The sequence below is a fragment of the Neodiprion pinetum genome, chromosome 2, assembly GCF_021155775.2.
Source record: "Neodiprion pinetum isolate iyNeoPine1 chromosome 2, iyNeoPine1.2, whole genome shotgun sequence".
In the NCBI taxonomy this organism is placed as follows: Eukaryota; Metazoa; Arthropoda; class Insecta; order Hymenoptera; family Diprionidae; genus Neodiprion; species Neodiprion pinetum.
Genome location: NC_060233.1, coordinates 38,071,299 through 38,088,069, shown reverse-complemented (window position 1 = coordinate 38,088,069; position 16,771 = coordinate 38,071,299). Strand labels below are relative to the sequence as shown.

Here is a 16,771-nt window from a genome sequence, read left to right as displayed (position 1 = left end):
TTTTGTGTGTTTAAAAAAAAAATTGGTACTTGCCAGAAGATTTTCTCACTTTTTGCTATTCATTCTACAATTATCTGAATTAGCATATGTGTGTATACAGTATCGGTTGAAATTCATAAACTGTGTTACACCGTCTGCGACAGGTACAAAGGATCTTTCGAAAGTACTTAACACTAAAAAGCGACGTCAGTCGATAGCTTTTTAAAGAAATCAACTCCGGATCAGCGAATATTATAATTTATTAAGAATAGACTTGCACCGGTGGTTGCGTATTTTTCCGATAATTCAATTTCGCGTGAAATATCTTTGGCTACGCATAGAAATTGTATACTTTTTCCGCGACCCTCGTAATCATACAAAAATGCAGTATAAAAATCTACACTCACATTTCGCGTGATGATAGTCATCTTAATATTTCATGCATATCGGTATAATATCCTCTCATTCTTACACAATTATCGTTATCATCGCGCCGCGTGGTATCCAGTCAAGATTATGTCGACGCAGGACATCCTGAAACGATTTACAAGCATTCGATTATTCAAATGTATGCAGTGAAATGGCGTGGATGTAAAAATCTAGAAAGATGAGAAGACAGAAGAGTTACAATGCCGAACTATCAAAGACGCGGAAATCTGATTTACAGAATTTTCAAAATTTTCTATTAACTCGAAGTATAGAAACGTAAACTACAGAAAAACAAGTGCGATAGAATCGTCAGAATTCCGCTGTATTCTTATTCCGTATCTGACAATCTTATAACTATGACTTTTCTACATTCTAACAATTCTGTCCGTTAAATTGTTGCGTCTTTGAAAAGTCGATACCGCGAGCCTTCTATTTTCTCGAACCCCCGCCAAGTGAAAATAGGAAATCAAGGACTCCCTTAAACCGTGAAAATACGAAAAATCCATCGCCCAGTCAACGCACGCGCATGTAATATTATACTCACTGCATACGGAGCAGCTCTTCTCGTCGGATCCGTCGCCGCATCCGTCTCGACCGCTGCACGCGATAGCATCGGATCTGCACCGTCCGTTGTCGCATCGGAAAGGACACAGCCGAGGTGCGAGTCTTCCACGATTCCGGGTTCTGCAGGCCCCACGAGGCTCGTCGCTGCCGTCCCGACACATCACCATGGCGTTGCAAAATTCATAAGCAGGCAGACACTGGCCGCTGTTGCATCTGAACGCGCCCTTCGGGCACTCTGCAATACGTACAAGGTGCGGTCGATTAATGTTGGATCTTTTTTTCCTTCAGGTATTCTCCGCAAGAAGGATGACTAACTTCTTCGGCTGTTGCAGCCGTCCTCATCCTCCCCGTCCGGACAGTCCTGGTTCCCGTCGCAAACGCCGGCTTTCGATACGCAGACTCCGCTTCTCCAGCACCTGAACGCCTGGCTCGGACATCGTTCGGATCTGCATTCCTCGTCCGATCCGTCGGCGCAGTCCGGACGACCATCGCAGACGAAGAACCAGCTGATGCACTGCCCGGTACCGCGGCACTGGAAGGTCCCGGGTGCACATCCGGTCCTCTGCGCCCCGCAGGCGAAACTTCCGTTACCGCGGATCGCGCAGTCGCAGACACCCTCCAGACATCGCGAACCCGAATCCGCCATCTGGCATTCTATGTCCGCGGTGCATGCCAGGCCCAAACTTATCGCCATTGTGCTTTCCGGCTCGTGTCTGTCCGTCTTGATCGGTGCTTTTTGGGGAAAATTCAACGGGTGAACGATCTTGACTTTGGGCGAAAGTCGATATTTTTTTACAATTTTCATACCAGACAGTCGGGCATTGGGTATTTGTCAAATTATTGTATTCGTAAGCTGCGAAGATCTCTCTTTTGAAATACGAATGCAGAAAATACTGGGATTATAAACAGAAACTTGGATGCCTAGACGCTTCGTTTTGAATCGCTTCGAAATTGTTGAAAGTCTTATATTTACATAGATTCGTTCGATTTTACTCTACGAGAGCTTGATAATTTTATTCGCAATTGATTATTTTGTATAAATTTACTGAAATACGTTTTTTCAACACTTTGGCATCGTTGAAAATTTTTTATTTCACAATACTGGATTGATACTAGTTACGATCAACAAACAAAGTAGACAGAAAACAACTGTTTCATTGGGCACGGTAGAAAAATATAAGTTTACCGAATAAAATGAGCTATCGCAGAGTGAAATCATACGAATCCACTGGATTTTTAACCATTTCGAATCGATTTCAAACGAAGCGTCGATATCAAAGCGTTTCTTCATACCGAATTCAAGAATTTTTTGTTTCTTTTATATTTTCGTTATTTTCAAAGTGATCTTCGTAGCTTACGAAAATAATAATTTCATCAAACAATCGTTGCAAGTGATAATTTTTTTTGTCAAGAAATTACGAAACGTCGTCAATGCAATTCCTGCGGCACAACATTTTGCAATCGTATCACGATTTTAATGAAAGCAAGCAATTTCTTGAACCATTCCTGTCACTTCGAAAAATGCCCGACGGTTAAAATGATTTTAAAAAATTTCAGGCAACGCCTCTCGACTCCGTTTACCCGATGTGGAAGTCGACGTAGTTTGTAAAAACTCGGTAGTCTCTGCAGCTTCGACGACGACAGCTTCGTTGTCGGCACCAGGAAATTGGTTCGGTGCCGGAGTTTCCGGAGCTGACTGGACGAGGCTTGGTAGAACCGTCGTAGTTACCGCAGGTACGATTTGCCTGAAGGGAGTAGTGGAAGGAACCGCAGATATGTTCTTCAGCCAGAATACTTGAACACCTTAAACGAAAAGAAAAAAACGCGTATTAACAGCCGTACTCGAGTTTATTTCCAGGAAAAATCCAACGCCGTGGCTCAAGCTTCGTGACGTGAAATGATACCTGTTTCCTCCTCGTCGTCGTCGTCGTCGTCGTCAGCGTCATGGATGACGATCGTTTCCTCCTCCACGCTCTCCGGAACGTCGTTGCTCGACTGAAGAGGTACTAGCTGTGGTCTGACCAGGAAATCCGGCCGACAGACGTCGCCGTCCCGACGCATCGGCGAGGTGCATTGACATCGTCCGAATAGATCAGGGATTATGAAATCGCAATGAGTGTCGCTGTCCCAGAGATGACAGTGCGAGTGGCTGTAACAAACGTCGCCAGGCCGAGCGGCTGGACGGAAATTACGAGATTACACAGGTGACAATTTTCTTATCTCGAATTTTCCTCATTCGCCATCGTTAAAATACCAGGGTAAAAACCATCCCTCGAGTTCGGGTTATTGCATTTTCAGGAGAAACGCTCGAGTTTATCATATATGTGCGATGTGAATATGTATGAGGGAGAAGACATTACGCGCAGAGACGTGACGAATTAATTAACTGCGCCAACGTCCGAGGAAGTCGGCCGTATTATCATCCTGCGTAAGCATTTAATAAATATTTATCATCTGGTGGGTGGGAACGGGGTCGCTTAATTATTATGATTCGCGAATCGCGCACTGCACTGCGTGATACATTTCGAATGTTGTGTTTGCACGGGTCGGCGAACCGAGGGCCAGGTCGTTACTTGAAATGAAAACTCGAAGCAACCTATAAGCCGTCTGCCTACCTATCGCTTCATAAATTATGGCAGAAGACGTACACAATATAGATGTCTAATGATACTTGGCTACCGTTCGCAATCGTTAGTCGTGAAAAGTACAAAGTACACTGCTAAGAATTATTGTGCATTTTATACTTTGCGAAAGAGTTGTCAATTTACGAAATAAGGTTGCAAATTTAAAAATTTGGCGCGGTGACCTAAATGACTATGTATATGTCTTAGATATAGAATGAAAGTTTTTAATTTTAGTAAACTTTACAGGAGGAAGACGAAAAAATTATTTCAATTTACTAAATTGTGTAGCAAATTTATTTTATTTGTAAATTGAATTTATGGTGAACTCATTGGTCCGTATCCCAGTAAAACTTCAAAATACAGCGTAGCAAGTTCCGTACAGAAATTTTTAACATTGAACGAAACCCTGACTATAACGTGAATTTATACCACACAGGGTTGAGTAGAAATTGCAAAAGAACAAGGGAAGGATTTGGATAAAGATCACACGAAGACACATTTGCGTACGAATTTCATATTACCTTCCTGATCGTGATCGGGTTTCTTGACCAGGGAAAAAAGAAACTTCCGGAGTAAAGCAACGTCGCTTGAAATTTCTACTTCGAGTTTAGTCGGAGCCTTGGTAAAGTACGGATCGTAAAATTGATATACTATACTCACGTCCGAGACACGTGTGTTTTCGGAACTGCAAATAACCTTCCTCGCATCTGCAGACTCCAGCTAGACAGTTGCTGTGAGCTACCTTCATGGCGCATTGATCTTTCACGAGACAATCGTAGCCAAGAAGCGTTGCTGCAATGATAAATCTGCGTTGTATTGTTATACGGATCGTTTTTAAATCATTGAATCGTCGCAGACTAAGCCGTTCGAGTATTAGCTAACGCTATAATAGGGGTAAACCATTCGGAGAAACGTTATCAAATGTTACTCTGTAGTATTAGGCATTCCAGGCAAGCGTTAGCTAGCATAGAAAATTCAAAGTGCGTGCTCAAAGCCAGCGCGCCACGTGCTTGAGAATGATAAAAAAAAAAAAAAAAAATTCTGTAAAAGGATGTGTTAATAATGCATGAATTGCTCAATAATAATATCTTGGTAAATATAATGTTTGTGGCATGCATTTAAGAAGAAAGACAATATGTGATGTATTCAATACTCAATGAATAATGAATTCTCGTTTGACTGAACATCTTAATGTGTATTAATAATTAATGATAGTTCATATTTAACAAAGTAGGAATAAATTGATCAGGATTTGACTATAAATCGCATTTCTGCTGTTCCTAGGAAGTGAATCGATTTGCCAACATACTTTTAAAAAAGCGTTAGCTAACGTTGACAAGCAAACGTTACCAATCGTTATCAATAGGGGTGGGATGAGGAAATTTGCAAAAAATGCGTTAGCTGATACTTGAATGACCGCTAATCACTCGAAATCAGTCATCTATTTCGAATAATTCACTGTCGCGTTACGCGAGGCAATTGTGCTGTATAATATAGATATATCAAGATACAACGCATCGGCACCAGCCGACGTTACTTATATATTATATGAGAATTTATTACATTCCAAACACTCGGTGAGATTGTACTCGGCGAAGAAAGGACGGCACCGGCAATTCCCAGATCGGCACTGGCTGTTGCTTATACCAGCCTCGCAATCTCTGTCCTTACTGCACTCGTTCCCGAGGGTAAGAATTCCGGCTGGCACGGAATACGCGGTGGCCTGAAAAAGTGAAAAATACAGGTATATCACTTCGGCGATTTCTCCTACGGTATCTGCAAAATCGTTTTACAAAGGAATCTGCACTTCAAGTCGATTCTTTTTGCGAAATGGAAAAATCGAAGTCCGGTAAAAAAGCTGGGATTTTCTCTGACAGTAAATTGGAGGGAAATGATTGCCGATTGTTACCGCGTAAATTCTATGCCCACCGGAGTGCAACAATTACAGGGGGGTTAAAAATGGACGTCGCTGAACGATGAAGCGAGCTTTGCACCCCGATGGCACTTATACTACATTTTGCCGAGGGCTCTTCACTTTTGTAACGCGGTGCAATTCCTCGTCTCGCGTTTGGCCTGCTCAGGCAGCGAGCAAAACGCAACGCGGGCTTTTCTATTGTTCGTCGAACGAAAGGATCCATTATTTGAAGCGGCTCGGTCCATATTCGTATTCGAGCCTCAGCGTGCGGACGAGGATCGAACGGACATTCGAGGCTGCGACACGTAAGGCATGGATGGGAATGAAAGGAACAAAGGAACGGGGATACTAAAAAAGTGAAAAGAAAAATGAAAAAATAACTTCCTAGAGGCTCGCTACAACGGGACAGGGACGCATCGGTGTCTGCATAGCTTGTCTACGGACGTAAACTCTGTCTCAATGTGTAATTGTGGAACCCGGGCGTTAAAGCAGCTGCTTCATCTCCGTAGAAGCTTATGTATGTACACGCATACATACGCAATGTGTGCGTTTCTGTAGATTGCGTACAAGTTGAACCGGTATAAAACTGTTTGCCGAGGGTCGACGATGCGACTATGTTAAAAAGAAGAACCCTTGAATGCGTGTGCATCCCAAAATCTTACACCTGCGATTCAACCTCCACACATTTCAACGTTCCGCAGGTGGAATAACAGCTTTGGGCCGGAAATTTTTAGGTCTCTTTCTCGAGCCTTATTGACACAGTCAAAATAACTTGCACATATTTTTTTAACACATGTCTATGTAGGAACAAAATCGTGTAGCATGTTCGGACTGTTTACGACCGCGACGAGCGACGAAGCTCATTCAACGGGTACAACTCTTGTCTTATGCTTCGAAGATCGCGGTGAGTCAAGCGGCTATTTCGTCTGCCGTATCGATGCCACTTGAATTTGAAATTCAACCCACGCGGGCATAAGGACTTCGCACTCCTTGATATATTCGTATTATTATTCGTATCGCGTCGTAGGTGAGCTGAACGTAAAATATATTACGGCTGCGAAGGTAGGTATATTTGCGCGTGGAATAACGCGACCTCCGTTTCGGGTGTTTAGAACTCGGCTGTAACAACGTGCACAATATTAACCGTTACTTGTATACAGGCCTTGATCGATTCAAAACTCCATCGACGAATCGATCCGTATAGCAGGTACATTCGGATATTCTCGTTGAAGAGCTTTGCGAGGATCGGACTGTGGGTGGAAGTCTAAACGTGGAAGGATCAATATTTGGAATGACCGATATATCGAAATTTCAAACACGCGAAAATAAAATAACGATAATCAAGATTTCGAAAAATTCATCTATCGTTATTCTATCTTCGCATTATTGAATTCATTTCGATGTATCGGCGATTCCAAATATCTATCCACACCCCATACAGGTGCGTCGACGATTTTCTAAAGACACAATTTTTTCAGATTAGCATCAAATCGTTGTACACGGGAATAAGATTCGGACGAAGATTGAGGATTCTCTACGAAAACTAATTAAATCCCGCGTTGCAAGTGGCAGCACGCTTCGTGGTTGATGAATTATCACGCTCCGAACTTCCGGTGAAAAGGGGCAAAGTCTCTGCGGTGTGCAGCGGTAAGTTTAAAGAGACACGCAGCCGAGTGTCGAGCAATTTATTCCGAAAAAAGCAATAGATAGATAGATTTGCGGTATAGCATCGAAGTATAGGATCGAATCGAGTCGATCTCTCGGTTTCCAACCCTCGGTTCCTTCCATTCCCTCCAACAAGAAGGACAGAAACGGATCGCTCCGCACGTGCAAATCGCACGCTTGCTGCTATAACAGCACCGCGACAAGCTAACCAGAGAATGTTGTCACTGGATGCTTTTACCGTTTCCTCTTGTCTTCCCAGTGTACGGGTGTACATCTTTTACTGCGTTAACGCTAATCGCTTCCGGCTTTCCCACGAGATCTTGCAGGGCAACGAATAACAATGCGACGGTAGGCACATAACCATACGTATATACGTATACATTATACATACCGCATTGTACACGCTCGAAGATGTTACACGGTCCAATCCGTTACCGACGTGTCGAATCCGTTACTTTCGTTGCACACATACCTTCTACCTTCTACCTAGGTACCGGCTACCTTCGGAGGTCTGAGGTTTGGGTCAGGCCGGGTTACAGCTTCGCTTTAAACGAGCAGGGAAAGTACCCGAGGGGCCCGAGCCGAGGCTCGAGTGCTGAGCGATGATGAAGAGGAAGGAAAAGAAAAGGAAAAAAAAAAGAAAAAGCATACGATTAAATTACATTGCGGAAAAAAGTGAAGGAATGACGCCGTAGTTGCACGCCATTAATCGACGACGATCACGGAGAGAATGAAAGAGCAGATTTTACTGAAAACTGCGGGAAAAAAGGGACGCGTCAGGTTTTTTGGTAAAATATACTTCGTGAAATGCAGAATTTATCGTAGAATCAGTGAAAATTGTGAACAGTGTGTGGAGAGTAAAATCTGCTACATTAATAGCAAAAAATATAGTTGACATGGATATTTTTAAACCAAAAAACCTAACGTAACCCTCTTTTCCTAGACTTTAGATTAAAATCCGATCTTTTTTTTCTCTCCGCGATGCGTTATCTCGAGTTCTCACTACGTATAACTATAATTGTAGGTACACGATGACGGTGGAAGATGGGCTTGTCGTTAATAAGTGAGCTATAACAATGGCTTCTACCAATTAGCGAGCTCACGAAGGATGCAGTTAAGAAAGGAAGCGTGAGTGCGCGATCTATGGTACAAGAGATTTAAATCCATCCGCGACACTCTTTTTCTACGCATTTCGTTTCATTGTAAATTACGCGGTTGACTACCCGGGATTCCTAGTGTTTTTACATAATTTTTTTTACCAACTTTGCTCGGATTTCGATCGCACGTCGTACGCGTGACAATTACACCTTTGTACACGTTTGTCGAGAGGCGTTCATGGTGGTCCCTTTACGAGGCGTGCAAAACTGCATCAACGAAGTGCAATTAAACGTGTTAAGGGATAATTTGATGTCATCCGTTTCCCAGGCTTGCCTGCATCTTCGTGCCGGATGCGAGCGAGAGCTGCAGAACCGCGTTGTCTTAAAGATCCAACAGCATCCCGGGGAAACGAACGGGCAAACGGGAATAGGCAGAAATTATGATGTAGCGTGTATACGACGCAGAGGAAAGCCATTTGCCCCCCGATTCTTGATGATCGTACACGACGAGGATGTTGAAAAATTTTCCTGATTATATACTTGGGAAATAACCGATCTAGCGACCGTCAAGTTCATTAAACAAGTTCACCGTATCGGTTCTAAATCACTCGTAACCGGTAAGTATAACACGCCTGTAGGCATATAGTAATAAGTGTACTCGTATGTATATCGAACTTGTTTTCATGCTGAATCTGCGGAACAGAACCGCGATCGAATGTACAGCGTTTAATTCGGTCAAAGGAAACTGTCGTAAAAGTCACGCATGCGTTACGATTTCTTGTATCAAGATTCCCTGGTTTCAGGATACTTGTAAAGATTACCAATGATATTTTATAATTTTCAATTCCCCTTTCCAACCGAGCGCTGCAATTTTAGCCGATGCATCGCGGGCATATTACGAGTGTAGTTACGCGAGTAATATTAACGGTAGATTCAACTGGAACAAATTGCAGCCACCGGAAAATCTCGCACGTTACATAAACGTGAAAAAACAATTCACGGAAGATATTATCCGACCATTGTAAATTTGGTGGAAATTTATGTTATAACTGCGATGAATTTTTCTCGAAAATTCTCGCGTGTGTTTCGATGATCTTTGAACTTTAGAAAGATAAATTCTTGGAGCAACTGTGTGTATCTACGAACCTGCATGAGATACGAATTTAACCGAACTATGCAAGTGCTGCGGTTAAACTTCCGCTGGGCACAAAGCTGAACAAATAACGAGTTCATTTGCACCGCGTTGCCACAGCTGCACATGTCTCGCTTAATTACGACACGTATGCTACAAAGCTCGAGTCCTAGATATATGAACCATAATAACATCGCTTAATTGCGTATACCATGCCAATGTATTCCGGTCTCACACCAATCAACCGGGTCGAAAGATCGTGCCGATTGAATAATTCACGCACGCCGAGACGAAGCCCCCCTAGAGATATATAATTCCGTTTCAATCTGGCTACCGACGTATTGATACTAATAAAAAAGTCGAATAAGTAGGAATTCTTCCTCCAGCTCCAACCCCGAGTCGCACCTCATCTACTACGTGTTACGTGCTCGGCATGCTCGAGTAAGCAATCCGTGTACGTATCTAAACCTGTGCATCGCAGCGGCTATCATCTTCGGCTAACTGCGTTTACGAGCTTGCGAGAGTAGGCGATGGCAGACACGGTGTATTACTCATGGCGCAGATATGCGTGTCCATAATTATAATTGTATGGGGTCTGGAGGTATCGAACTCTCCTCACCCGGAATACCATGCTTCCGGCATCAGGCTTCGCTCCGGCAAATCACCGGAACGAAATAATTTCACGTGACGTTTGTGTTTGCGTTCAATAAGCGGTAATCGATGTTTCATCGATATTATTACGAACCGCACTGTGCAACTGGATTTCGGAATATACCCAACACGGAATCATTCGAATAACTATAAGTAGGTACTGGATATTCTATAATACTCAGCAGGACTCACCCTTTAGTGTAACATGTGGCTGAATGACTGTGGGTAACTAGAGGATTTGAGTTGTTCCATTGCGGAATTTTGGGACAAAGTGGTTTTCGCGAAACTATGAGACTTACTGGTAAAAATGATTATGCGACTTGGTCTAAAAGATTCAATCTCTGACTGTAGGATTGAGTCACGATTGAGCAAAACTCGTCTGCAAATTATTCGATCATGTTGCATCCGGACAAATGGTATCAGAAGATATTCGAATCCGTGTATTACTCAGAATTATATCTATTCTTCCCGTTCTCTCGAAATCGTTCTTTGACCGATATGACAAAGCTCGAAACTGTTGCGAATCCGAACGTGAAAGAAAGAAAGACACGTAACCGAGTCCAAGCATCCCTTGCGTTCATCGAGCGCCATTCGCAGACGCTTTTCACTCACCGACTCGTTCGCCTGCCCGCCTGTTCCTCACCCCATAAACCAACATCGAACCCCGTGAAATGGTCGGAACCCTCGCTCGCTGCACTTAGGTGCTCATATATACACAGTCGCACAATCTGTCGACACATGGTAGAGACGCGATGGGCTATGGACGAACAAACATAAAGCCGTCGTGTCGCTGTGAGGTCGACAGAAAAGAAATTACCCCATAATGTTCCGTTGCTCATTACGTCGTATAAGTGCGGTATACGTGGCTGCGACAATGGGGTATTGCTTTGGCCATTTACGGTCCAAGCTTCCTGATCTCGCACTCTCACTTCGAGTTAGCGTTAACCCATCGGGCGAGTTGAACCATAGCCACCGAATGATGGATGGAAGATGGATTCTCGGTTTCTAATGACGAATTACCGTCCGTGTTTATGTGGCCAACGGCTGTGTGAGCCTATATTCGACCAGTTTACGCATTTGTTGAACTTGATGAACCAGGATTTCCTCGTTAAACCTCTTGCTCGGTCCATTTTTCTTAACGTCCGCGCCTGCGGAATTAAAGGACATGCTATCCGAACGGTTTTTTTTTTTTTCGAGGAATATGGTGCCCGGACGATCAAATTCCATTGCTATTACGATCCACAGTCATGCGAATCCTGTTCCGCGTCGATCTGCGATGGATGGATGCGTTGCGGACCGTAATTCGACCGCCACTGTGCCACTGGAATACCGTCAGTCTCACCGCGTGGCAATGATAGGTATTACCTTCTGTTACGGCGGTAGCTGGATAGCTTTTTTCACAAATAACAGTCCGTATGGATCGGAACCCACAGAACGGATCCAGCACGCCACTTGAGTTGATCATCTGTATCACGCGTGTCTCAGGGATCGCCGCGATGCGATGCAACTTGTCAAGACGTCGGGTCTACGGATGCGAATTGTAGGAATCCGGCATACATATCCGATCCCTCCAAGCCTATATCAGGCATGCCTTCGTATCGTGGAAACGTCTCAATCCTGCTGCACGAGAACGCGTGCTCGAAGAGTTTCTGTCTCGAAGATCGCGAAGTTCGCGATATGCTCCGAGTCTAGGAAGTAGTGAGCGTCTCTTGGTTACTTGATGGCAACTTGAGCGACCCTTGACCTCGGAGTTAAAGCTGGTCGTAAGGAAGTGCCGCGAAGAACGAATGATCGAAGGATATGAGGATACAAATGGCGATAGGTGACATTGGGAAGCTGCATTTCTTCCTACAGCACGTCGTTTATCCGAAGAGCTGTCTACAAATTAAACCTCCGCGGTATACTCCGACTCGCCGAACGTACAGAATCCCACAGAAATAAGGAAGCCGAGAGAATATTCCACCGGCAAACCTGCAGCGAGCGAACAACTGCGAGAAGTCAGTCTTCGCGGGGAAACAACCTCTAACAAGATCTCCCGCGCGATTTATAAATGGGGCAATAATTTTCCGACCGTCTAGTTTTAACCGCTTCGCAAAAATTATCCGCCATTTCTACAGTTTACGCGATTTTCATGGGATCATGTACCGACTTCCTCCAGAGGTCCTCACCGCTTCGTTCAAACCGCTCGTGCCATGTTTCTTACAATACTTTTTCAAAATATTATACCGCAAAGAGATTGAACGTCTATTGACAAACGTTTACAGGATACCTATAATAATGTCTTGTAATAAACACATTGCCGCTGAGTTTTCGAATACTCGCACGCGATTGCATGTTGAGTGGCAAAGATCCTTTTAGGTAATGATTATAGCCTGTCGTAACACTGTAATAATAATAATAACAACTGTTCCCAGTTCGAGCGGATTTATAACTCGATCCGAAGATTGCTTTAGGTATACATATGTTTCGGATACTGTACCCTAAAGTTTGCGCTGACTTAACAACTTCAAAATAACTAGCGGAATCAACCAACGTGAACTTCACGTTTTAGTATTAGCGACATTTGATAAAACCGGATTACATTTCTCCCGCACTTTTGAAACGAATGAAGAATCTCCAAGATTCAATTGGTTATTTCGTAAATGATACGTACGATGGTTCTCAAATAATTTAGAGGACCATACACAGATTCGTTTGACATTGAGATGAAGTCGCATGGAATGCACGGTGAAGTGCGTAAGAGAACTCCGGGTTGTTACAGAATTATTGATTGACGATGAGTTGAATCGGAGTATGCTCACGGTCGGTGCAAAACGCTGCAGCTGTAAACGCGGCGGTAATAAGTAATAAAAGTGTAATCGATACATTAAAGCGAATCGAGAGCTTCGATTATGGCGCACTTGTACGACTAGTTAACTACAGGCAAAACGAAGACGCGGGTACAGCGAACATCGAGGCGAGGTGAGGAGACCAGGTCGCCGACGTTAAGTCATTGACACCGCGACGCCGTCGAGTCTCTAATCAAAATTCAATTCGTCAAGCTGCAATCTGCAAACGCGGTATGGCGCCTCCGAAATTCGTTACGTCGTAATCAGCCTTCAACTGCAGTCAATAATGACCCACGACACGTAAGCTTGGATGAAACATTTCTTGGCATTATAGTTATCGGCGATTAAATATAAAAATCAAACCGGCCTGATGTCGTTTCTATAATTTTACCGAACTCGCGTCGCCTCCAAAGATCTTCTTTTATCTAATCTCAAAATTCGGGTATCGAATAATCATGACGTTTATCGCGTTTTCAATTTTACGGGTATGCGTACATGTATTATGTAAAATTTTGCAAAAGTATCAAGTGAATCCTAATGTAAAGTATTGTAGCATTGAACTCACCAGACACGCGGTTACCAAAAGGATCCTCATTTGCCAAGTCATGGTCAACATTTTTTAGTTTCACCAAATAGAACAAAAGCTATGAGTTGAGGACAGAATATTGAAAATAAAAATGATATCAAATTGAAAAACGATTGTAACAACTTTTTGGAATGCACGCTTGAGATCTGCGAGCGGTATAAGATAAAGCTGCTGCAACCGACTAACGTAAACACTTAAAGACCGCTGAGAGAATAAAACGCGTGCGCGTTGCGCGCCTGCGTGCTGATGACTGACGTCCCGGTTTTGGATGGGAAAACCGCGGGCAGTACTCTTCCCTGAAGAATATTACCTACTCCAGGCTCGTCCCGCTCCCACTTGCACGATTAGAACGCGTAGGGAAACGGCGCATCCCTTCGTTCCGCAGCTTGCCATCCTTTTCTTCGTTCCCGGTAAATGAATAAAGCGTATTGAAAATCGTTGAACATTGTTGAGATTGCCATTATTTTCCAAGATAATGATCCCAGTGCTGCAATACGATCGTGAAGTAGGCCCTTTCTAGTTTCGAAGTCAATCATACTTTTCCTTGAGGTTTCTCTCTGACTCAGCATTGCGAATTAAAATGACGAAGATAGCTCACTTTAACTCTAGAACGGTAACGTGTTTTTTTAATTTTTTAATTTTATGTTACATATTCCAGTAACAGGGGGTGAAACAACGCGCTAATCTTGTAAATTGCATTTCTCGGATACATAATATTGTTAAGGGTCCTATAGGGTCTCATTTTCTTCGTTTTTAATTAAGAATCACGTGGACCGGAAAACTTTTTTTTACTCTCGGACAATGAAATCGAATTATCATCTGGGTATCGAGTCGAAGACGTAAGCTGTATTCTTGGGGCGGGGTCTTTTTTCGTCTGGGGACAATTTTATTAACACTTCTATGTATAATCGAACTTTACTTTATTCAAACTCGCAGTATTGGTTTGGCGTCAGGTTAAAAAAATCTTTTATGCATCTCATCTCGTTGCTCTGATTCTTAAAAAACACTTTAATTCCCCTAATAAAAAATAATCAACCTCTTTTAATTAGTTCTCACAGTCGTCAAATCATAATATCGCTGCAGTAGAACTCGAATTTCTATAAATTAATTATACAGGTTTCTTGTTTTTAACTTTCAATACGTCGAAATATATGCACGAGCTGAAATTTTGTTATTCGCACTACCGTCCAGTTGGTTCGCTCAGCGCTGACAATTTGTAATTCATGATTGAAATTTACGAATTGTGAACTGGCTACCTAACTGAAAGTTTCGCTCTTCTGAACGGTAAAATACGCCACAGACACATGTTTATAACCATTAACACGTACTGTATATCGATAAATGAAACTAAATTGCCGAGTAACTTCACACTAAATATATGTAGAGACAAGTAAGTACGAAAGTTTCGAAATTTGCTAATCCAACAACGGCACCAACTCACACTCGCCGATGTTCTTCTGCATTACGATTTATATTAGCTTAAGTAGCGTGAAATGCTGTGAATTATAATTCCCAACCGGTTTCGGAATAAAAATGATGCTGCAATGCAGGGTATTTGCACAGCATTAAAACTGGTATATCCAGAAATCGAGACGATCCTCCTCACCTTTGACCTCTTGGTTGTCATTTTGGGTCACGTTACGGTTACACGCCAGGAAGACCACGGTATTTTTTTGTACATAAGAAAGTGGAAAAGGAAATGGGGCGAGGCTGTTCATTTTATTGTGTCTAGAATATATATTTGAAGACAAACGTCTGAGCGGTGATTATAACGCTTACCCGTCTCGCCGAAGAAGGGTTTACCGTAAGGCGTGAATTATGTAGGCATATATACGGACGACGGACCGACGGAGCATTTGTCAAGTTATTTCTGACGTCGTGTAGGCACATTATATGTTATGTGTATACATACCGTGGTTCGGCCTTATGGGCAACAGGAAACTGCCCAAGACGTTGGTAGCATGTAAATTGCTGGAGGTGACATAACTCAACCCGCCTCCACGGCATATTTAACACCCATACTTTAAAGGATAAACTTATATCGAAATTGGAAATGAATCGACCTTGAGTTCATCTCGACAGTTTGGTATGCGCAATTTTTGTTTACGTTTGATTTTGCCCGCGCATACCGTAACCGAGGAACTTATGTAATGACCGTAGTTTAAATTATGTAATTTATCGTTATTAATGAAGCTTGTAATTTGGGGAATTTTTATTCTAAACGATAATTCATAATACAGCTTACTAATGATACTTTAATATTTCAACGTGTGATACTTATCGTGCAGAAAGGGCGACGCGAAAATTGACACGGTGCAGTTTGGCAACTTGAACCGCAAGCGTCAATTATTTGATAATAGAGCTGGTGGTGTTGTGCAGATTTATAATGATCTCTCTCATCGTCGACGACGTTTCAGGCATATCCGGTGTTGTTGAACTCCAACACGACAATCAGTGCTACAAGGAGATAGGTAACGTTCAATGAAGGAAACCAGACTGAAACGCGTCATGCGCAATCCTTCGAAAAAAGCTGCATGCACGGAACCCTGAAGATTTATTATGGTAAGTAGATATGAAGTATGGTATCGGTATGACGGTATGACTTTGAAAATTTCAGGTGAAATACATGCTATTGATGTAATACAACAACAATTTTTATTGGTCCAAACTCCATTATTTGCTTGGCTTCCATGTTCCGCGTACTATTTAACGAGTAAGTTAAAATTTGTATGATTATGAACGATTTCAGTTTTACGATGTAATCGAATTACGTATCTTCGACGATTCAAAAATCACAATATATTGTTATCTATTAATGGAAAAAATGCGATGATGACAAACGTTGAATGGTGAGAACGTAGAGAATGCGTAAAATTTAATTCGGTGGATCGGTCGATTACTCCTAGAACCGTTTATAATTGCAAATATCAGTATAGATATATTCATAAATAGCCAGGTTACGGGCACATTCCTGAATTTCAATGAGCCGTCGTAAAATTATCAGGAAAAACCGTCGATTTTATTCACGTCTCTGAGATTCATTAATGAAATGAAAAAAAAAGAATCGACAATTTTATAGTCCCACTTACCCACCGAGATGACAAGGTAACAGTAACGAGTGGCGCCTGGATGTTGCACGCGGTGCTACATTTATGTATAACTGGTTGCCGTCATTCTGATCGTACATGCCTCGCACGTTGACTGAAGACACTGAATACTATACCTTGCAATTCGCATTCATTAGAAATAAATAATACTTTCGTTAAGACAAGTCATGTTGAACATTTTTTGAAAAATTACA

At 42.6% G+C, this 16,771-nt stretch overlaps 1 protein-coding gene and 1 long non-coding RNA gene across 2 annotated transcripts; one reads left to right on the top strand and one right to left on the bottom strand.

The window, feature by feature from the left end:
• Positions 1 to 374: 374 nt before the first annotated feature.
• On the bottom strand, positions 375 to 13,719 carry ImpE1 (Ecdysone-inducible gene E1). Its single transcript, XM_046612370.1, has 8 exons — positions 13,450 to 13,719; positions 5,160 to 5,319; positions 4,257 to 4,388; positions 2,877 to 3,149; positions 2,554 to 2,775; positions 1,288 to 1,704; positions 953 to 1,207; positions 375 to 513 (listed from the first exon to the last, which is right to left on the bottom strand). The coding sequence occupies exons 1-8, from the start codon at positions 13,498 to 13,500 to the stop codon at positions 494 to 496; spliced, it is 1,530 nt and encodes a 509-aa protein (XP_046468326.1). The 5' UTR covers positions 13,501 to 13,719; the 3' UTR covers positions 375 to 493.
• On the top strand, positions 1,102 to 4,709 carry LOC124212413 (uncharacterized). The gene is made up of 4 exons (XR_006881638.2): positions 1,102 to 1,223; positions 1,305 to 2,706; positions 2,831 to 3,176; positions 3,271 to 4,709. It is a non-coding gene; the product is annotated as an uncharacterized lncRNA (long non-coding RNA).
• Positions 13,720 to 16,771: the final 3,052 nt, after the last annotated feature.

Excerpts from the sequence above, each read along its gene's own strand:
- ImpE1 (XM_046612370.1), bottom strand. The coding sequence starts at position 13,500 with ATGTTGACCATGACTTGGCAAATGAGGATCCTTTTGGTAACCGCGTGT. Across the intron at positions 2,776-2,876 it reads CGACGACGAGGAGGAAACAG|GTGTTCAAGTATTCTGGCTG; the intron begins GTATCATTTCAC and ends TTTTCGTTTAAG. Across the intron at positions 1,208-1,287 it reads CGGCTGCAACAGCCGAAGAA|AGTGCCCGAAGGGCGCGTTC; the intron begins GTTAGTCATCCT and ends TACGTATTGCAG.